Here is a 16,967-nt window from a genome sequence, read left to right on the forward strand (position 1 = left end):
ACGAAATATTTTGTCGAATCTTGGTGCCTTTAAGTAATCGACATGCAGAGGTACAGATTGAGAGGCAGCTATTGGAAAGAAGTGAATGAAAATGCAAGCAGATAGAGGGGTCAGAGAAAACTATCAAGATTTAGAGAATATAGAGAGATTTGAGGAACGTTTCAAAAACTTTATACACACATACAGACATCACCTTATTTCTTCGAGCTAAGTCGATTGATTCATAACGCTATGGGTCTTCGAACTGATATAAAAAAATCGGTTTCGGAGTGAACCTTTACGTATAGTTAGTATAAGACAAAGATAAAACAGGGTTTAATTTGTGTATTTGATTATACATTAGAGTGGCCCAGCCTAGTATGGGGGAAAAAAGTCGTTGGATTCTACGGGGCACCCTCCAGGATTTTGCCTTTAGGTAAGAAAATCATTCTCTGAAAATTTTAGCCTGATCGGTTATTGCATAGGATGTACCTAAGCTGGCGCAATTGATTTGAAGTTAATAGGGGGTTTCAGCCTAAATATATGGGAAAATGCACCTCTGTTACTATTTCGTACAGGAAATTGGATGGAAGAGCCCGATTGAGCCCAGATTTGCAGGAAATGAAGTTAACATGCCCATGAACAATTCGACATAAAATTCTACTATTACTAAATAAACTTTAAATCAATTTTTGGGTGATTTATTTGGAGTTGGGTTGAGCCTTTTGAAATTCATTAATTGCCATGAAAACATACGCATGCAATCAAAGGTGCCTGCGATGCGTGATTTCACGCGCACTGAAACATAAGTAACTGGACGCGCGTCACAACACATATCGCAGCTAACTTCGATTACATGCGCTTGTTTTCAAGGCAATTAATGAATTTCACCGTGCTCAACAAAACTCCAAATAAATCAGCTAAAAACCAATTTAAAGTTTATTTAATCATAGTAGAATTTTATGTCGAATTGTTCATTGGAATGTTAACTTCATTTCCTGCAAATCTGGGCTCAATCGGGCTTTTCCATCCAATTCCCTGTACGAAATAGTAATAGAGGTGTATTTTCCCATGTATTTCGGCTTAAATTCCCATATTAACTTTAAATCAATTGCGCCAGCTTATGCAATAACCGATCAGGCTGAAATTTTCAGAGAATGATTTTCTTACCCAAAGGCAAAATCCTGGGGGGTGCCCCGTAGAATCGGACGACTTTTTGTATCCTGGGCCAGTCTATTATACATACTTATGAGTTGGGAAGCAACTTCAAACATATCATAATTCCCTTTCCAAATCTAGTAACGGAATCTATTTAACTAGGGTATAATATTTTTCAAACAGTAACAATCGCACAAAGTTTTGCAAACAAAAATGGTGTTTTTTGTATTGGTTAGTGGTAGTGCGTTTTAATAATGGAACAGATATCAGTGCAATAATAAGAACATAGTAAAGAAAAATATCTTACCTGAGCATTTTGTTCCATCCAAGCTGGGAATTATTAGTTCAGCGATGTATTTTGCAGCAACATGAACAATAAGATTGGTTCTCTTCAATAACTGATTAGTGAGCTCAATTTTCACAACGTGCATTCCTTTCAGTAAGCCAGCCAATTTACTAACTTGATCGTTGTCATACAATTTGAGATACATCAAATAATCTTTCATCAACGTTTTAAGGTTGTTTTTCTTCCAAAAATTCTCGTTCTCTATGTCGTAAACTTCCAGAAGGATCGCATAAACATGCACATCGGATTCCTTTTTCTGTGCAATAATTCGCTCCGATTGAATGCGAGTAAAATTATTAACAGAATGACCTTCGCACCAGTAGTATCCGGGAAAATCACCATACAATTTTAATTCATATATTTCCTGCTCATCGTTTTTATCGTCTTCATCATCGCTGTACAGATCGAGTGGCGGAGGCCAAACTTTGCGTTTTATGCTCACAGCCTTCAGCAATTCCGTATCTCCATCGGTGTAACAAACTACTCCAACTTGTCTATCGTCGTCGCGCCAAAGATATCTTCCATTTGTAATCACCAACAGTAGCGTTTTGTGTATGCGGTCAAAATTAAGTTTCAGATCAGGCATTTTCCAATACTTGCTATAACTTTTATTCTGGTACGCAATGCAATCAAATTCCTTGGTCAGTTTCATTGTGCCATCGGGCCGCATTGCTACATCGTTAATATTCGCATTTTCATTTGCTTGTACTGGATTCTGAGCCACCTGGATAAGGTAGGTCAACTCGGATCGTACAATGCTATTTTCGCATTTGACATCAGATTCACTGGCTAGGTTCTGATACAGTTGAAATTTTCTTTTACTATCCACATCGAATAAACCGTATTTACTCATATTAGCGTATGACACTTTGACAATATTGAAACAGTATTCTTGGAACTCTGTGTAACGAGTCGTATATGCACCATTTGGGCAATGTAGTCTTAGCATTGTCGGTCTTTTATACACACACAAATGGGAATATTTTTTATTACAATCCTCATAGGTAGCGGTAGAGTAATTAGGATTGATGTTTACTTTGAGACAATTGCCAGAAGATTCTTGTACAACCTCTAAATCGTAGTCCTCGTCAAAATCCAACGGCAGTCCCCAGTCTCTTCCAGGTAACATTTTCAGTGGAGGATCGTAAGGGCTTGCTCTTTGCACTGATATCCAAAACTCAGTCACGTTCACTTTTCTTAGAAATGAATTAATAGCTTTTCTCTCCTTGACGGTTACTTCGTAGTAGTCATCTGGAGTTCCATATGAAATACAAACGTTACTCCATTCTTGTGGCTTTGTGAGCATTACACAAAATGTTGTCTTCTTTTCCTCATAAATCAGGGCGATGAAATTGGGAGGACAATTACAGTCGGCTGAAATGGATATATTCTTCTGCCATAAAAATGGCGTGGACTGCACACACTTCCCATTAGTGATAAAAGCACTATCACTCCTCGCTAAGCCTTCGATTGTAAGAAAAACTACAATAGCTGCGCACACTACTTTTCTCATAGTATTGAGAGTCGCGAAAACTAAACCTTCTTTCTATAGCTCTTGGGTGAGAATGATTCAACGGACGTTTATCCATAATGTGCAAAGGTATGGCGCTCTCACGTATCTGCTAAGTTGTGTGATATGTAAAAACAAAAAAAAAGATACACAACGCGGTTATCAACAAAGACTTCGTTTGCCGATTATGTATCCCGAGAGACTATTGCCACTTGTATGCCAGTAGTACATGGGAGTAAAAAGTCTATAACATTAGCGCCAGCATTGGATCACTTCCATATTGAAGAAAAACAATTCAATGCGGTTCCCTTTTTTCTGCGCTGACGAATATCGGTTTATGAATGACCCATCACAAGCAACTCGTGACCAATAGTCGTCAATAAACATTTTTCATTTCAGAGGTTTCAATCGCAATGTGAAATAATTGGAAAACCAAAACACCTCTACCTTTGATACTGAAGACGAGCAAATGCAATGCAGATCATGTTGAAGAATGTTCCTTAAATCTAGTTTTTGCAGTGCTAATCATATAATCAACGTTACTCGTGATGTGGAAAGTGGTTTAGAAAAAATGTTATGACGATAATTTCGGATGTTTCGAACAAAAAGTGTGACTCAAAAAGGTCATTATTCGTAGAACGTTATCTGATTTTCTTATTGTATACGAAATAAATAGTAGCATGACTCAGAAACCTTGCCGTTTATAAATCCAAATAGGTAGGGTTGATATGACCCAAAACTTTTTCAACCAAGGTATCAAAACATATTTATTGTGAACTCAACAACTCACATACACATTTTATCATGCGACTGAATACCGGTTCCAGGATTGATGATAACCGTGAATCGTATTCCAGTGAGACCGTGCTGGACATAAAAGGAAAACATAAATTCACCCAATTGAATCCTCAGGTGCATCGAAATGCGTAGGTGTCTCACTGAAAAAGATACTAAGTAGTTTGAATGAGGTGTGCCTATATTCATTAATAGCGAATACGCACGTGCGGTCATCCATACGATTATGCTCAAGGAGTGGCCAATGGTGATAAGCAAGTTGAAGAGCATAAGCATCTATTTAATTGAATATAAATAAGCAAACCGTGGACCATTTCATTTCAGTGTAAAAACGTTGTGAAGGAATTTGGTTCAAAAATATATTTAACAAGCAGAGCATCTCGTGCCAGGTAGCGAATAAAACAAAATATCAACTATTAGAGGAAACTGGGGTAATTGCAGCCCCGAGGCAAAACGACCTTTTTGCATTTTTAAATACATTTCGTCAGTTTTTCCAGAGTATTTACTACAGCACATGCAGTTCGGATCTTGAATCACCAATCCAGTAGTAAATACCCTTGAAAATATTCCTGGAACAACGCTAAAAATCCCAAAAGGTCGTTTTGCCTCGGAGGTGCATATTACCCCAGCTCTAATAAGTTTTCTTAATTCATCGATTAATGGACGGAGCCCTTTATTGTGGCTTTGATTTTATGGCCTTTAGCCATAAAATTCCTTTATTTGCATACTGAGGCCTCTTTTTTATTACACAGGATTTTGTTTTTACACGATTTTTTTTCGCTCGTATTTTTGATCGTGTGACTTCAATTTGCCACCAAACTCTTCGCAACATGTTTCAATTTGATTTATTCTGGATATAAATCAAAGAAAAATCACAGGATAATTAATATACGTTTCACATTTAGGATGAGTGGAAAATTAAGAAAATGTAAATCGTGTAAAAACAGAATCCAGTGTATTATATTTCATTGGTTTAATCACCGTTACTCAGTATGAAGTCGTTTTGTTGATTTTTCTCGGTGAACAAAAACTAAACACAATTATTTCTGCGTGACGTTTCGGTCTACTGCTTTGCCTCGACCATCTTCAGACGCATCGTCCATGAGTTTTGAGATTTTGAGGTTTTACCAACACTGCACCTCCGACTGTGATAGGTTTTACTTACACGAACGACCATGCCTGGAAAGACACTAATCGCTATATCTCAGCCGTTAGTGAACCGATTTAAACAGATTGGGGACTCACAAATTTTCCCGTCCATCAAGATTTGTCTGAGATGTTGAGACCTCCGATCGGACCAAAAATGACCTCTGTGGACCTTCAAACGTCGGAGCAAGTCGTGATTTTCATACAAATTGCGTGGTTGGTGCTCACCAGCTTGATGTTCATGCTAATATAAGATACTTCGAAATCTGTGAGACTTAGAAAGTTGCCGTCTTCTACAATTTTGTTCAGGAGTCCAACGCCATGCTGTCTCAGATCATATTATTTCGGAACTCGTCTGCTTGGCAGCGCTAGTGTATATGAGAATACTCGTTGGGTCAAATATTTCGGAATCCGAAAGATTTAAAATGCTGCCGTCTTCTACAATTTTGTTCAGGAGGTCGGATCCATACTGTCGCAGATCATATTATTTCGGATCTCGTCCGCTTGGGATATGGGACATAGTGTATATGAGAATACTCGTTTGGTCAAATATTTCGGAATCCGAAAGATTTAGAAAGCTGCCGTCTTCTACAATTTTGTTTATATTATTTCGGAACTCGTCCGCTTGGCGGCGACTCGTTGGGCCAAATATTTCCGAATCCGTAAGATTTAGAAAGCTGCCGTCTTCTAAAATTTTGTTTAGGACGCCAAAACCATACTGTCGCAGATCATATTATTTCGGAACTCGTCCGCTTGGTGGCGCTCTTGTATATGAGAAAGCTTGTTGGGTCAAATATTTTGGAATCCGTAAGATTTAGAAAGCTGCCGACTTCTACAATTTTGTTCAGGAGAGAAAAAACCGTACTGTCGCAAATCATAGTATTTTGGAACTTGTCCGCTTGGCGGCGCTAGTGTATATGGGAATACTCGTTGGGTTAAATACTTTGAAATAAGTAGATTGAGTAAGTTGCCATATTCTTCAAATTTATTCAGGAGGTCAAAACCATACTGTCACAGTTCATATTATGTCGGAACTAATCCGCTAGACAGCGCTAGTGTATATGGGAATACCCATTGGGTTAGATATTTTGGGATCTGTGATACTTGAAATTTGCTACGAATTTGTTCAGGAGGTCAAAACTGGACCTGTGCACAGCTGCGCGAATGTCCTTAGGAGATTGTCGATTTTTTTTTTCTTCGTATCGCTCTGTCAATCAAACTTCTTATATTCGTGTTCTAATGGGCGCTTACTATTCGAGCGCCGATTGCTCCGATTTAGCAATTCAAATCTCATTCAAATAACTCATGATTTCTCGGTTAAATTCATGGATGAATTTTGCGGCAAATACCTTGAGGAATTTCTGAAGAAATGCACGAAAGATTTTCTTGAAGAATTTGTTATGGAATTTCTATAAGAGTTTTTGGAGAAATTCTTGGATAGTGGGTTAGAGGGTCCTCCGGAAATTTCTCCAAGAATTCCTCGTGATGTCCCTACAGGATTCCTTCGGATGTTTCTACAGGAATTTGGGGAGATAGCAAAAGAGTTCTCGCTATCGAAGCTAACGAAAAGATGGTGTCGCTAGGAGTTATTTTTGAAAGACCGGGCGTTTCATCTTGCTGAAAATCATGTGTGAAAATCAAAGCTGAAGCAATCTCAAAGCGGAAGTATACACACAAGTCTCAACAACGATGCTGAAGTTTGAGAAAATGAAAAACGAAAATTGTAGTTCACGAAAATGTTCAACATGCTCTTCTGAAGCAGACCTTAACGTTAGTTCCAAATGTGAGAATATCATATGTTCAGTCCATTCATTCAAGCAAAAGCAAAACACATGTTGTGTGTCTTGAAGAACCGATTCCGTTCAGGCAGCAGAAAGGAGAGACCATCTGCAACTTCTGTACCAGATCAAAAAGAAAAAGTCACATACAGTGTAATTCATGCAGAGCTTGTGTGAGCCTTGAGCACAGAGTGGAGGATATTTTCAACTGTTGCCCAAACTGTGCAAAGCGGAAGTGAAATAAGAATAAGTATGTTTAACCGGTTGTCACTTGGACTTGAACATCTTATTAGTTGATTTTTTTTCTACAGAAATAGTACTATTGAAGCAAAATAAAAACGATGAAACAATATTCACCTAACGTGCATGTCACTGAAACATATACCTATGTATTTATTTATTTATCATCAGACTAAGGCCGGAGTGGCCTGTGCTGCACATAAAAGACTTCTCCATTCAGCTCGGTTCATGGCTGCACTTCGCCAACCACGCAGTCTGCGGAGGGTCCGCAAGTCGTCCTCCACCTGATCGATCCACCTTGCCCGCTGTGCACCTCGCCTTCTTGTTCCCGTCGGATCGTTGTCGAGAACCATTTTCACCGGATTACTGTCCGACATTCTGGCTACGTGCCCGGCCCACCGCAGTCTTCCGATTTTTGCGGTGTGAACAATGGATGGTTCTCCCAACAGCTGATGCAACTCGTGGTTCATTCGCCTCCTCCACGTACCGTCCTCCTTAGCCGTGCGGTAAGACGCGCGGCTACAAAGCAAGACCATGCTGAGGGTGGCTGGGTTCGATTCCCGGCGCCGGTCTAGGCAATTTTCGGATTGGAAATTGTTTCGACTTCCCTGGGCATAAAAGTATCATCGTGTTAGCCTCATGATATACGAATGCAAAAATGGTAACTTGGCTTAGAAACCTCGCAGTTAATAACTGTGGAAGTGCTTAATGAACACTAAGCTGCGAGGCGGCTCTGTCCCAGTGTGGGGATGTAATGCCAATAAGAAGAAGAAGAAGACGTACCGTCCGCCATCTGCACCCCACCATAGATGGTACGCAACACTTTTCTTTCGAAAACTCCCAGTGCGCGTTGGTCCTCCACGAGCATCGTCCAGGTCTCGTGTCCGTAGAGAACTACCGGTCTTATAAGCGTTTTGTAGATAGTCAGTTTGGTACGGCGGCGAACTCTATTCGATCGGAGCGTCTTGCGGAGTCCAAAGTACGTACGATTTCCAGCCACTATGCGTCTCCGAATTTCTCTGCTGGTATCGTTATCGGCGGTCACCAGTGAGCCCAAGTACACGAATTCTTCAACCACCTCGATTTCGTCACCACCGATAGAAACTCGGGGTGGGTGGCTCACATTGACCTCTCTTGAGCCTCTTCCTATCATGTACTTCGTCTTCGACGTGTTGATGACTAGTCCAATCCGTTTAGCTTCGCTTTTCAGTCTGATGTAGGCTTCCTCCATCCTCTCAAAGTTACGTGCCATGATATCAATGTCGTCGGCGAAACCAAATAACTGGATGGACTTCGTGGAAATCGTACCACTCGTGTCAATCCCTGCCCTTCGTATTACTCCCTCCAAAGCGATGTTGAATAGCAGACACGAAAGACCATCACCTTGCCGTAACCCTCTACGGGTTTCGAAGGGACTCGAGAATGCCCCTGAAACTCGAACTACGCACATCACCCGATCCATCGTCGCCTTGATCAACCGTATCAGTTTATCCGGAAATCCGTTTTCGTGCATTAGCTGCCATAGCTGGTCCCGATCGATTGTATCATATGCGGCTTTGAAGTCGATAAATAGATGATGTGTGGGCACGTTGTATTCGCGGCATTTCTGCAATACCTGACGTATGGCGAACACCTGGTCTGTGGTAGAGCGTTCACCCATAAATCCCGCCTGGTACTGCCCCACGAACTCTCTTGCAATTGGTGTTAGCCGACGGCATAAAGTTTGGGAGAGTACCTTGTAGGCGGCGTTCAGCAATGTGATTGCGCGGTAGTTGCTACAATCCAGCTTATCGCCCTTTTTGTAGATGGGACACACGACACCTTCCATCCACTCCTGCGGCAGAACCTCATCCTCCCAAACCTTGGTAATCACCCAGTGCAGCGCTCTAGCCAGTGCTTCACCACCGTGTTTAAACAGCTCTCCTGGTAGTTGGTCAACTCCAGGGGCTTTGTTGTTTTTCAGCCGGCCGATCTCCTCCTGGATTTCCTGGAGATTCGGAGCCGGAAGTCGCATGTCCTGCACGCGTGCTCCTAGGTTCATTACCATACCGCCACCGTTGTCTGCCATATCGCCATTCAGGTGCTCTTCGTAGTGCTGCGTATACCTATATATAACCCATTTGAATTAGCGTCCCCAAGCGGATAAACTCCGAACTTATCAGATATTCACCTTAATGGCTTCGAGCTCCCATAAAAGTTTGTAGAAGATAGACACTTTTCCAAGTCTTCCAGTTTCCAAGACAATGTATCAACTATGCATAACCCATATAAATCAGTGCCACCAAGCAGATGAGTCCCAAAATAATATTAACTGATACAGTATGGTTTTAACCTTCTGAACAAATATGCAGAAGACAGTCACTTTGTAAATCCTACGGATTCCGAAATATTTAACTGACCGAGGATCCCTATGCACTAGCGCCGGACGAGTTCCAAAATAATATAATCTGCGACAGTATGGTTTTGGCCTCCGGAACAAAATTGTAGAAGACGTCAGCTTTCTAAATCTTAAGGATTCCGAAATATTTGACCCAACGTGTATTCCCCTATACACTAGCGCTGCCAAGCGGACGAGTTCCGAAATGATATGATCTGTGACAGCATGGTGTTGGACTCCTGAACAAAATTGTAGAAGACGGCAACTTTCTAAGTCTCACGGATTTTGAAATATCTTACAAATATTAGCATGAACATCAAGCTGGTGAGCACCAACCACGCAATTTGTATGAAAATCACGACTTGCTCCTACGTTTGGAGGTCCACAGAGGTCATTTTTGGTCCGATCGGAGGTCTCAACATCTCAGACAAATCTTGATGGACGAGAAAATTTGTGAGTTCCAAAATTGTTCAAATCGGTTCACCAACGGCTGAGATATAGCTCTTTGAAATTAGCGTTCCGACTGTTTGGGAGGCACGGTCGGAGGAGTGTTAAGCTATTTCGCAGACGTGAAGTACCAAAGATAGTGATCTACTCCAGGATGACATGCTGCTCCGCCAGATTTCGCACACAGTTAATTTACCTTTTTTTGGGACTTTCATTAACACAGAATCAGGCCATTAGACTGAACGGTCATCAGGCCAAAATAGATATAAAATGTGGAAAATGAGATGGGAGAAGTCCGTTCCTTCTTTTATATCTTTCTACTTTCTTTTTCTTTTCTCTCTCTTACTTCTCTTATCTTTATTCCTTCTAACTATTTTTTTCACCTTCCTTCCTTCTTCTTGCCCTTTTCTCAATTTTCATTTTTCCTTTTTACGTTTTTCTTCTTTATTTTTCCTTTTGTTTTTAATTTTTCCTTCTTTCTTCTTTTTTGATTCTTCTAACTTCTTTCTTCTTCCTTTTTAATCTTTCCTACATTTTTTCTTCATAATTATTTATTCTTTCATCTTCCTTTCTTTCATCCTTCTTCCTTTTTCGTTCTTCCTTCTCCCTTCTTTATATATCCTTCTATTATTCCTTTTTCCCTCTTCTTTCTTCCATATTCCTTCTCCCTTCTTCCTTTTTTTATTTTTGTATTTTTATTAGAGAGACTTGCTGGCTCGTCTCTATTTTTTAGTTTTTTTTGCATTCCTTTTTGCTTTATCGATCTTTCTTCTCACTTGTTATTTCTTACTCTCGCTTTCTGATTCCCACTTCTCCATTTTCCCTTATCATATTTTACTTCCCACTCCTTATATCTTACATCTCACTTCACACTTTTCACATTTCACTTCTCACTTCCCATTCGTCACTTGCTGTTTCTTACTACACGGAACCGCGAAACAACTCATTCTATGGTTCCTTGCACTCAAATTCGCCCTTGCGTGGAAGAAGCCAACAGTAAGTAGAATGAGAAAAAAATCCGGCGAGTAATCTACTTTTACTCTCATATTAAATGTTCACCTACTATGAAGTTATACCAACTTAAATTTATGTTATTTTCACTTACCCGGGACTATGGTGAAAACAACTTAAATTTGGCTTCTTCCACGGAACAGCATACCTTGGTTCGAAGTACCTCATTTTGTTTATAATATCATTTATGAGAAAGACTGAGAAAACTACCTATTATAAAGATAAAAATTTGAGCTTCGTAATCAAAGTTGAGTTCTTTAAACTTCTTTTTAGGTTCTTTATTATTATTGTGTACTTACTACTTGTTAGAAGAAACAACTAATTATTGAATTGCATATTATGTACATACTAGCAATCATGACTTTATAAATAAATTATATTATTAGTTGTCCAAACCTAGTCCAAACTAGACGTACTTTCATTCATTAGTCATGTCATTTGACTAATTTGTTCACAACTGTATTTAGAACCCAAAATCAGTTTGGCATTTTTGAAGTACTTATAACGCTTGAGTAGTCCTATATTTTTGTCCAAAGGTGCATCATTCTAAATATAATACCTGAGGCTAGAAAATAAAATCTATCCAAAATGTCACGTGTCATTTGACATAATGTCATTTGAATGACATTTTACCTCCCACGTCTCAGATTATATATTTACAGCAATGTCTTGTCAGACAAAGTTGTAGGCACATTTGAGCGCTATAAGTTCGTCATACTTCATGCATTGATATATGTCTTCTGAAAAAAGTTCTGGGAAAATTATACAAACGAATGCCAATGACATTTTACACCACTGCTTTCATTAGGTTATGGGCCCAGGAAAGTTTCCATAGCAACAATGGTTTGAGAGATTTTTTTTTCAGGCTGATTCAAGATGATCGATTCAACTGGTCGAGGGGCTCAGAGTAGAGCAATTGAAAATGGTGAATATGCTGGTGCACAAGCTAGCGGTACGAATAGCGGTACAATACCTGGATGTGCAGTTTGTTACTCAAGGGTATGATCCGATGATCTTGGGTCTGGAGTCTTCCGGAGTGGCTCTAACAGCGGATGTCAAGGCAAAAATATTGCAGGAAGTTTAATATATCCTGGTGTTTTCATGACTGTTATTTTTTAAGGAAAATGTTCAATGCGATACCCTCGTAAATAATATTATGATCCGAACAACTAGAACTAATATAAATCTTTTACACAGACTCAAACACAAAAACTACATTTTACACAGAATTCTAAGAAAATATTTCGAGACATGTTTTTTAAATAAATACACCCCTTCCTTTTTCTTGCAAAGTTGTGCCATGTTAAATAATTAGTATATTTTCGCAAAACTTGATGATTATCCTTAGATTCATAAAAATGATAGAGTAGGCAGTTTGTCTTATTATGGCTTGTTCAGGGTCATTTTTTTAACGAATCACAACTACCTTATGCCTGTATATTTGACATATGAATGTAGACGTGAATCAAGGTCATCCGATTGATTAATATTCGTCACCTTCTCCAACCTCTTCTGTTGAATCCACTCCAACTTCTTCATAATCCTTTTCTAGGGCAGCCAAGTCCTCGCGTGCTTCAGAAAACTCTCCTTCTTCCATTCCTTCTCCAACATACCAATGGACAAAGGCCTAAAACGAATTAAATCAGACACATTAGAATAAACCTACATTCATTTATTGGAAGAGGAAAAAACTTACTCTCTTCGCATACATTAAATCAAACTTGTGATCCAGTCGAGCCCAAGCCTCAGCAATGGCAGTGGTGTTGGACAACATACAGACCGCTCTCTGCACCTTGGCCAAATCGCCCCCGGGAACAACGGTTGGGGGTTGATAGTTAATGCCAACCTTGAATCCAGTCGGGCACCAGTCAACGAATTGAATCGAACGTTTCGTTTTGATAGTTGCAATTGCAGCATTAACATCCTTTGGGACAACATCGCCACGGTACAGCATGCAACATGCCATATATTTTCCGTGGCGCGGGTCGCATTTTACCATTTGGTTTGCCGGTTCGAAACAGGCATTGGTAATTTCGGCAACAGTAAGTTGCTCGTGGTAAGCCTTTTCGGCGGAAATGACTGGAGCGTACGTGGCAAGCGGAAAATGGATTCGGGGATATGGAACGAGATTGGTCTGGAATTCGGTCAAGTCGACGTTCAGCGCTCCATCGAAGCGAAGAGAAGCAGTAATTGAGGAAACTATCTGACCGATCAAACGGTTAAGATTAGTATAACTAGGTCGCTCGATGTCCAAATTTCTGCGGCAAATGTCGTAGATGGCCTCGTTATCGACCATGAACGCACAGTCAGAATGCTCCAAGGTGGTATGGGTGGTTAGGATAGAATTGTACGGCTCAACCACGGCAGTCGATACCTAGAAGGTAAGAAAAAATCAATAGAACACCGCAATAAAAGCTGAAACCGAGAGTTTGACTTTATTGGAGAGTGGCGTTTACGTGGTAGTTTATGAATGAGTCATATGTTCCAGAGAGAAGAAAACTAAATCCACCCGTCCAACCAATTAAATTACCATATAGCTTTGCACGAAACCATAGGGTGGGCTTTTCAAACTACATTTAGGATAATTATGTTGATGGCATACAAAGGTAGCTCGAATGCAATATTAATATGAAAATGGAACACAGAGTAACAACATTTTGAAATCTTATAAGCAATAGATGTGGTGTGTAGAATAAAACCAAAAAAAAGGTGTAACTCACCTGTGGTGCTGGGTAGATTGAAAATTCAAGCTTTGATTTTTTTCCATAGTCAACCGACAATCTTTCCATTAGCAGTGAAGTAAATCCACTTCCGGTGCCTCCACCGAATGAGTGGAACACAAGAAAGCCCTGTAGTCCAGTACATTGGTCAGCAAGTTTTCGAATGCGATCCAGAACCAAATCAACGATCTCCTTTCCAATGGTGTAGTGTCCTCGGGCATAATTATTCGCAGCATCTTCCTTGCCAGTGATTAGTTGTTCAGGATGGAAGAGCTGCCGATATGTTCCTGTGCGTACCTCATCTTTGAAATGTGCACAAAAATAGTTTATTATACGTTATGCTACTGAATCAATTATTGACAAGTCAACATACCTACTACAGTGGGTTCCAAATCAACGAAAACTGCACGTGGCACATGCTTTCCAGATCCAGTTTCGCTGAAAAAGGTATTGAAGGAATCATCACCACCTCCAATGGTTTTATCAGAGGGCATCTGTCCGTCCGGCTGAATCCCATGCTCAAGGCAGTATAACTCCCAACACGCATTTCCGATCTGGACTCCAGCTTGGCCGATGTGAACCGAAATGCACTCTCTCTGAAAACAACAACGGAAGAAAACTCAGTACCTTGCCGTTCCATTAACTAACTATATTACAATCGCGACTGACTCTAATTTCCGACTCTACTGAAGAAGCGGACACAGTTGATTGATAGTGGGTGTGTGCATTTTCATACCCCTTTGTACGTCTTCTAAAATGATTCGCTAATACAATGGGTCGTGGGTGATTCCCTTTTCTGGATATGGTATTGTTAAGATAATCGATCCAATCAAAAACTATTTCCAGCAACTGAAACAACTATGCAATGGACCGAACAGGAACGATTTTAAGAGGTTTAATTAAAGATAGTTTATGACAGTTATTTTTGCCATTTTCAACCACTCCCCTTACCCGTTTTTGACAGGCATTTTGTATATTGCTGCTGTTTTAACCGTTGGACGACCATGCTTGATGAGTAATCCATACCAGAAAACAACAGCCCAATGCTGTAGAAGAACTTTGCAAAATTTATTTAAAATACTGGTTTTCTCAGAACTGTTATAGGGGGAATGACGGCTTTGGCAGGTTTTGTTCTATTATTGTCAGGGGGTTTTCCATAACTAATTATGCTCAAATTTGGCCTAAACATTCTTTGCACATCAAAGAATCTTGTAGCCAAATTTCAAAAAATTTGGTCAACAAAAACCCCCCTGACAATAATAGAACAAAACCTGCCAAAGCCGTCATTTCCCCTATTCTTTTTCTTGTACAATGCTTATTTTTAAACAGTTCTGTATTAAAACCTGGCTAAATATGTAAGAAATATTTGCATATTCAATTTTGGAAAATTTGTTATTGAGTGTAAGTATTAGACTGCTAATCTGGTAATCGTAACGTTAATGGAGGTAGCAGTTTGTACGGATTTTCATGTATGTATTATTACAATCGTGGAGGACCCTCAATTGGCTCAGATATACTTCTTGTGATCTTATGATAATTAACTGGTGTTTGAGGACTTCTAAAAATTGTCACGCACTGCTAGAGATCCTGCTACCACCCAGATATACAAAGAACTTAATCCTCCAAGCTCCCAGAAATCTTTTTTCATTGACACGATAATATTTTTTTCTCAGAATACGCGATTATATAGTCTTCGGATTAAATGAAAAATTACATAAACTAATTAGGTGATATTTGAATAGCTGTGAACGTTCAAGTGGACCAAGAGACAATGACATAATTAGCAATGAAGGCTAGTGGGAACTCATAAAAAAAAATCAGAAGTGAATCAATCTTGGAATTCCCATTGTCCATTAGTTATTAACAAAAAGTTCGACTACTGTCAAATCGATGTCAAACTTTTACTAAACAACTTCAACGAAAAAAAAACTGTTAAACGAATTTCAGGTGAATTTATTCAAGAATTCACGAAAAAAAAGTTACAGGATTCCTTGGTAGAAATTCTGTTTCAATTAGAATTTGAGAAAAGGTACATCTACTAAGTGAATTCGTCACCGGGCTAGAAAAAATATTTATTAGCATTCGGAAATTTCTTGGCCTTTGAGATATATGAAATAGTCTAGAGCAGCGGTTCTCAACCTTTTTCTTTAGAGGTACCCCTTCGCACTATTGAATTAATTGAGGTACCTACCCCCTATTTTTTTGCTGTAAATGAAAATAAGTGTAACTCATAAGATATATGATAAATCGAAGTGAAAATTAACGGAATATATGACTCTCCAAAAAGTTGGCTGAAATTTTATTAAGAGCTCTTAAAGAGAGGCTCCCGAGCTTTTTGAAAAGGTGGCTTTCAAGTTACTTAAAAGGAGGTTTCTAATGGTACCTCTAAGCGCCTTGAACGTATGCTTTCAAGCTCCTAGAAAGATGAATTCCAAGCCCCTTAAAATTGGACATCCGAGCATTTCCAGAGAAGGCTTCTGGGCCTCTGAAAAGGATGCTTCCGGTCCTCTTGAAAGGTCCAAGCTCCTAGAAAGATGAACTCCAAACCCCTTAAAAATGGACATCCGAACATCTCCAAAAAAGGTTTCTGGGCCTCTGAAAAGGATGCTTCCGGTTCTTTTTAACCTTCTGTCTGTGCTCAAAAAAACTTACGTTGTCTGTGCTCTGGGGTCAAATTGACCCCAAATTGAAATTGCTGGATTTTTGGGGCTGTTTCGAAAGATAATTTAATCATCTTTCAGGTCGTTATCAAAGATTGACTGAAGGTGGGCGGGTACATCGCGGGGAGGGGTTTTAGAGAACGAGGGTACAAAAACAGTGATTTTTCATGATTATTTCACTTATATCCGAAAATCCTACCCATTTTGCTCCTTTTTTTAAAAAGTTTATGCAGGAAGGCATGTGCTTTGGCATGAGGCGTTGATAAGTTTAGAACTCGGCCGCCAGGTGGTGGTATATTTGAATTCATTATTTTAGACTACTTAAGATATTCCGATATATAGAATCAGTGCAAATATTCTTATCGCACAAATTTAAAATTTGGAAGAAGTGCTTATTATATTGAGCACCGCTTTGTAGTGCTAGATATCCTGAGCAATGTTGCCGAATACAACTTGGGTGTAGGTATGAGGGATCTCAAGCTAAAGCAATATTTCATATATGCAAGAATATTGCAAGTACGCTAGCGCCGCCTATTTGTAAATTTCCTAATTATTTATTCCGTCACATGACAGTCCATTCCCACCAGACGAACTTTGTTAAAGATGTCATCTTTACAAATTTCAAATTTGTGCGACAAGAATACTTACAATGAGGAAAATTCCATATATCGGAATTACTGGAGTAGTCTAAATTAATGAATTCAAATATACCGCCACCTAGCGACCAAGCCCTAAATTAATCAATGCCTCATGTCAAAGCACACGCCTATCTGCATAACCTTTTTGAAAAGGTGCAGTTC

The 16,967-nt window shown here is 39.5% G+C and overlaps 2 protein-coding genes across 3 annotated transcripts in view; both read right to left on the reverse strand.

The window, feature by feature from the left end:
• Nucleotides 1–3,026, reverse strand: part of LOC134217362 (uncharacterized) — a 46,552-nt gene extending 43,526 nt beyond the window's left edge. For both annotated transcript variants that reach the window (XM_062696096.1, XM_062696097.1), the window contains exon 1: nucleotides 1,445–3,026. In XM_062696096.1, coding sequence (XP_062552080.1) covers nucleotides 1,445–2,996 — 1,552 coding nt within the window. In that variant the 5' untranslated portion in view covers nucleotides 2,997–3,026. The remainder of the gene's footprint in view (nucleotides 1–1,444) is intronic.
• Nucleotides 3,027–12,062: 9,036 nt separating this feature from the next.
• LOC134217364 (tubulin alpha-1A chain-like) overlaps nucleotides 12,063–16,967 on the reverse strand; it is a 28,042-nt gene continuing 23,137 nt past the window's right edge. The window contains exons 2-5 of the mRNA XM_062696099.1: nucleotides 13,881–14,103; nucleotides 13,508–13,809; nucleotides 12,484–13,161; nucleotides 12,063–12,414 (exon numbers count right to left, since the gene is read on the reverse strand). Of these exons, the coding sequence (XP_062552083.1) occupies nucleotides 12,271–12,414; nucleotides 12,484–13,161; nucleotides 13,508–13,809; nucleotides 13,881–14,103 (1,347 nt within the window). The 3' untranslated portion in view covers nucleotides 12,063–12,270. The remainder of the gene's footprint in view (nucleotides 12,415–12,483; nucleotides 13,162–13,507; nucleotides 13,810–13,880; nucleotides 14,104–16,967) is intronic.

This window comes from Armigeres subalbatus, chromosome 2 (assembly GCF_024139115.2).
Source record: "Armigeres subalbatus isolate Guangzhou_Male chromosome 2, GZ_Asu_2, whole genome shotgun sequence".
Lineage (NCBI taxonomy): Eukaryota > Metazoa > Arthropoda > Insecta > Diptera > Culicidae > Armigeres > Armigeres subalbatus.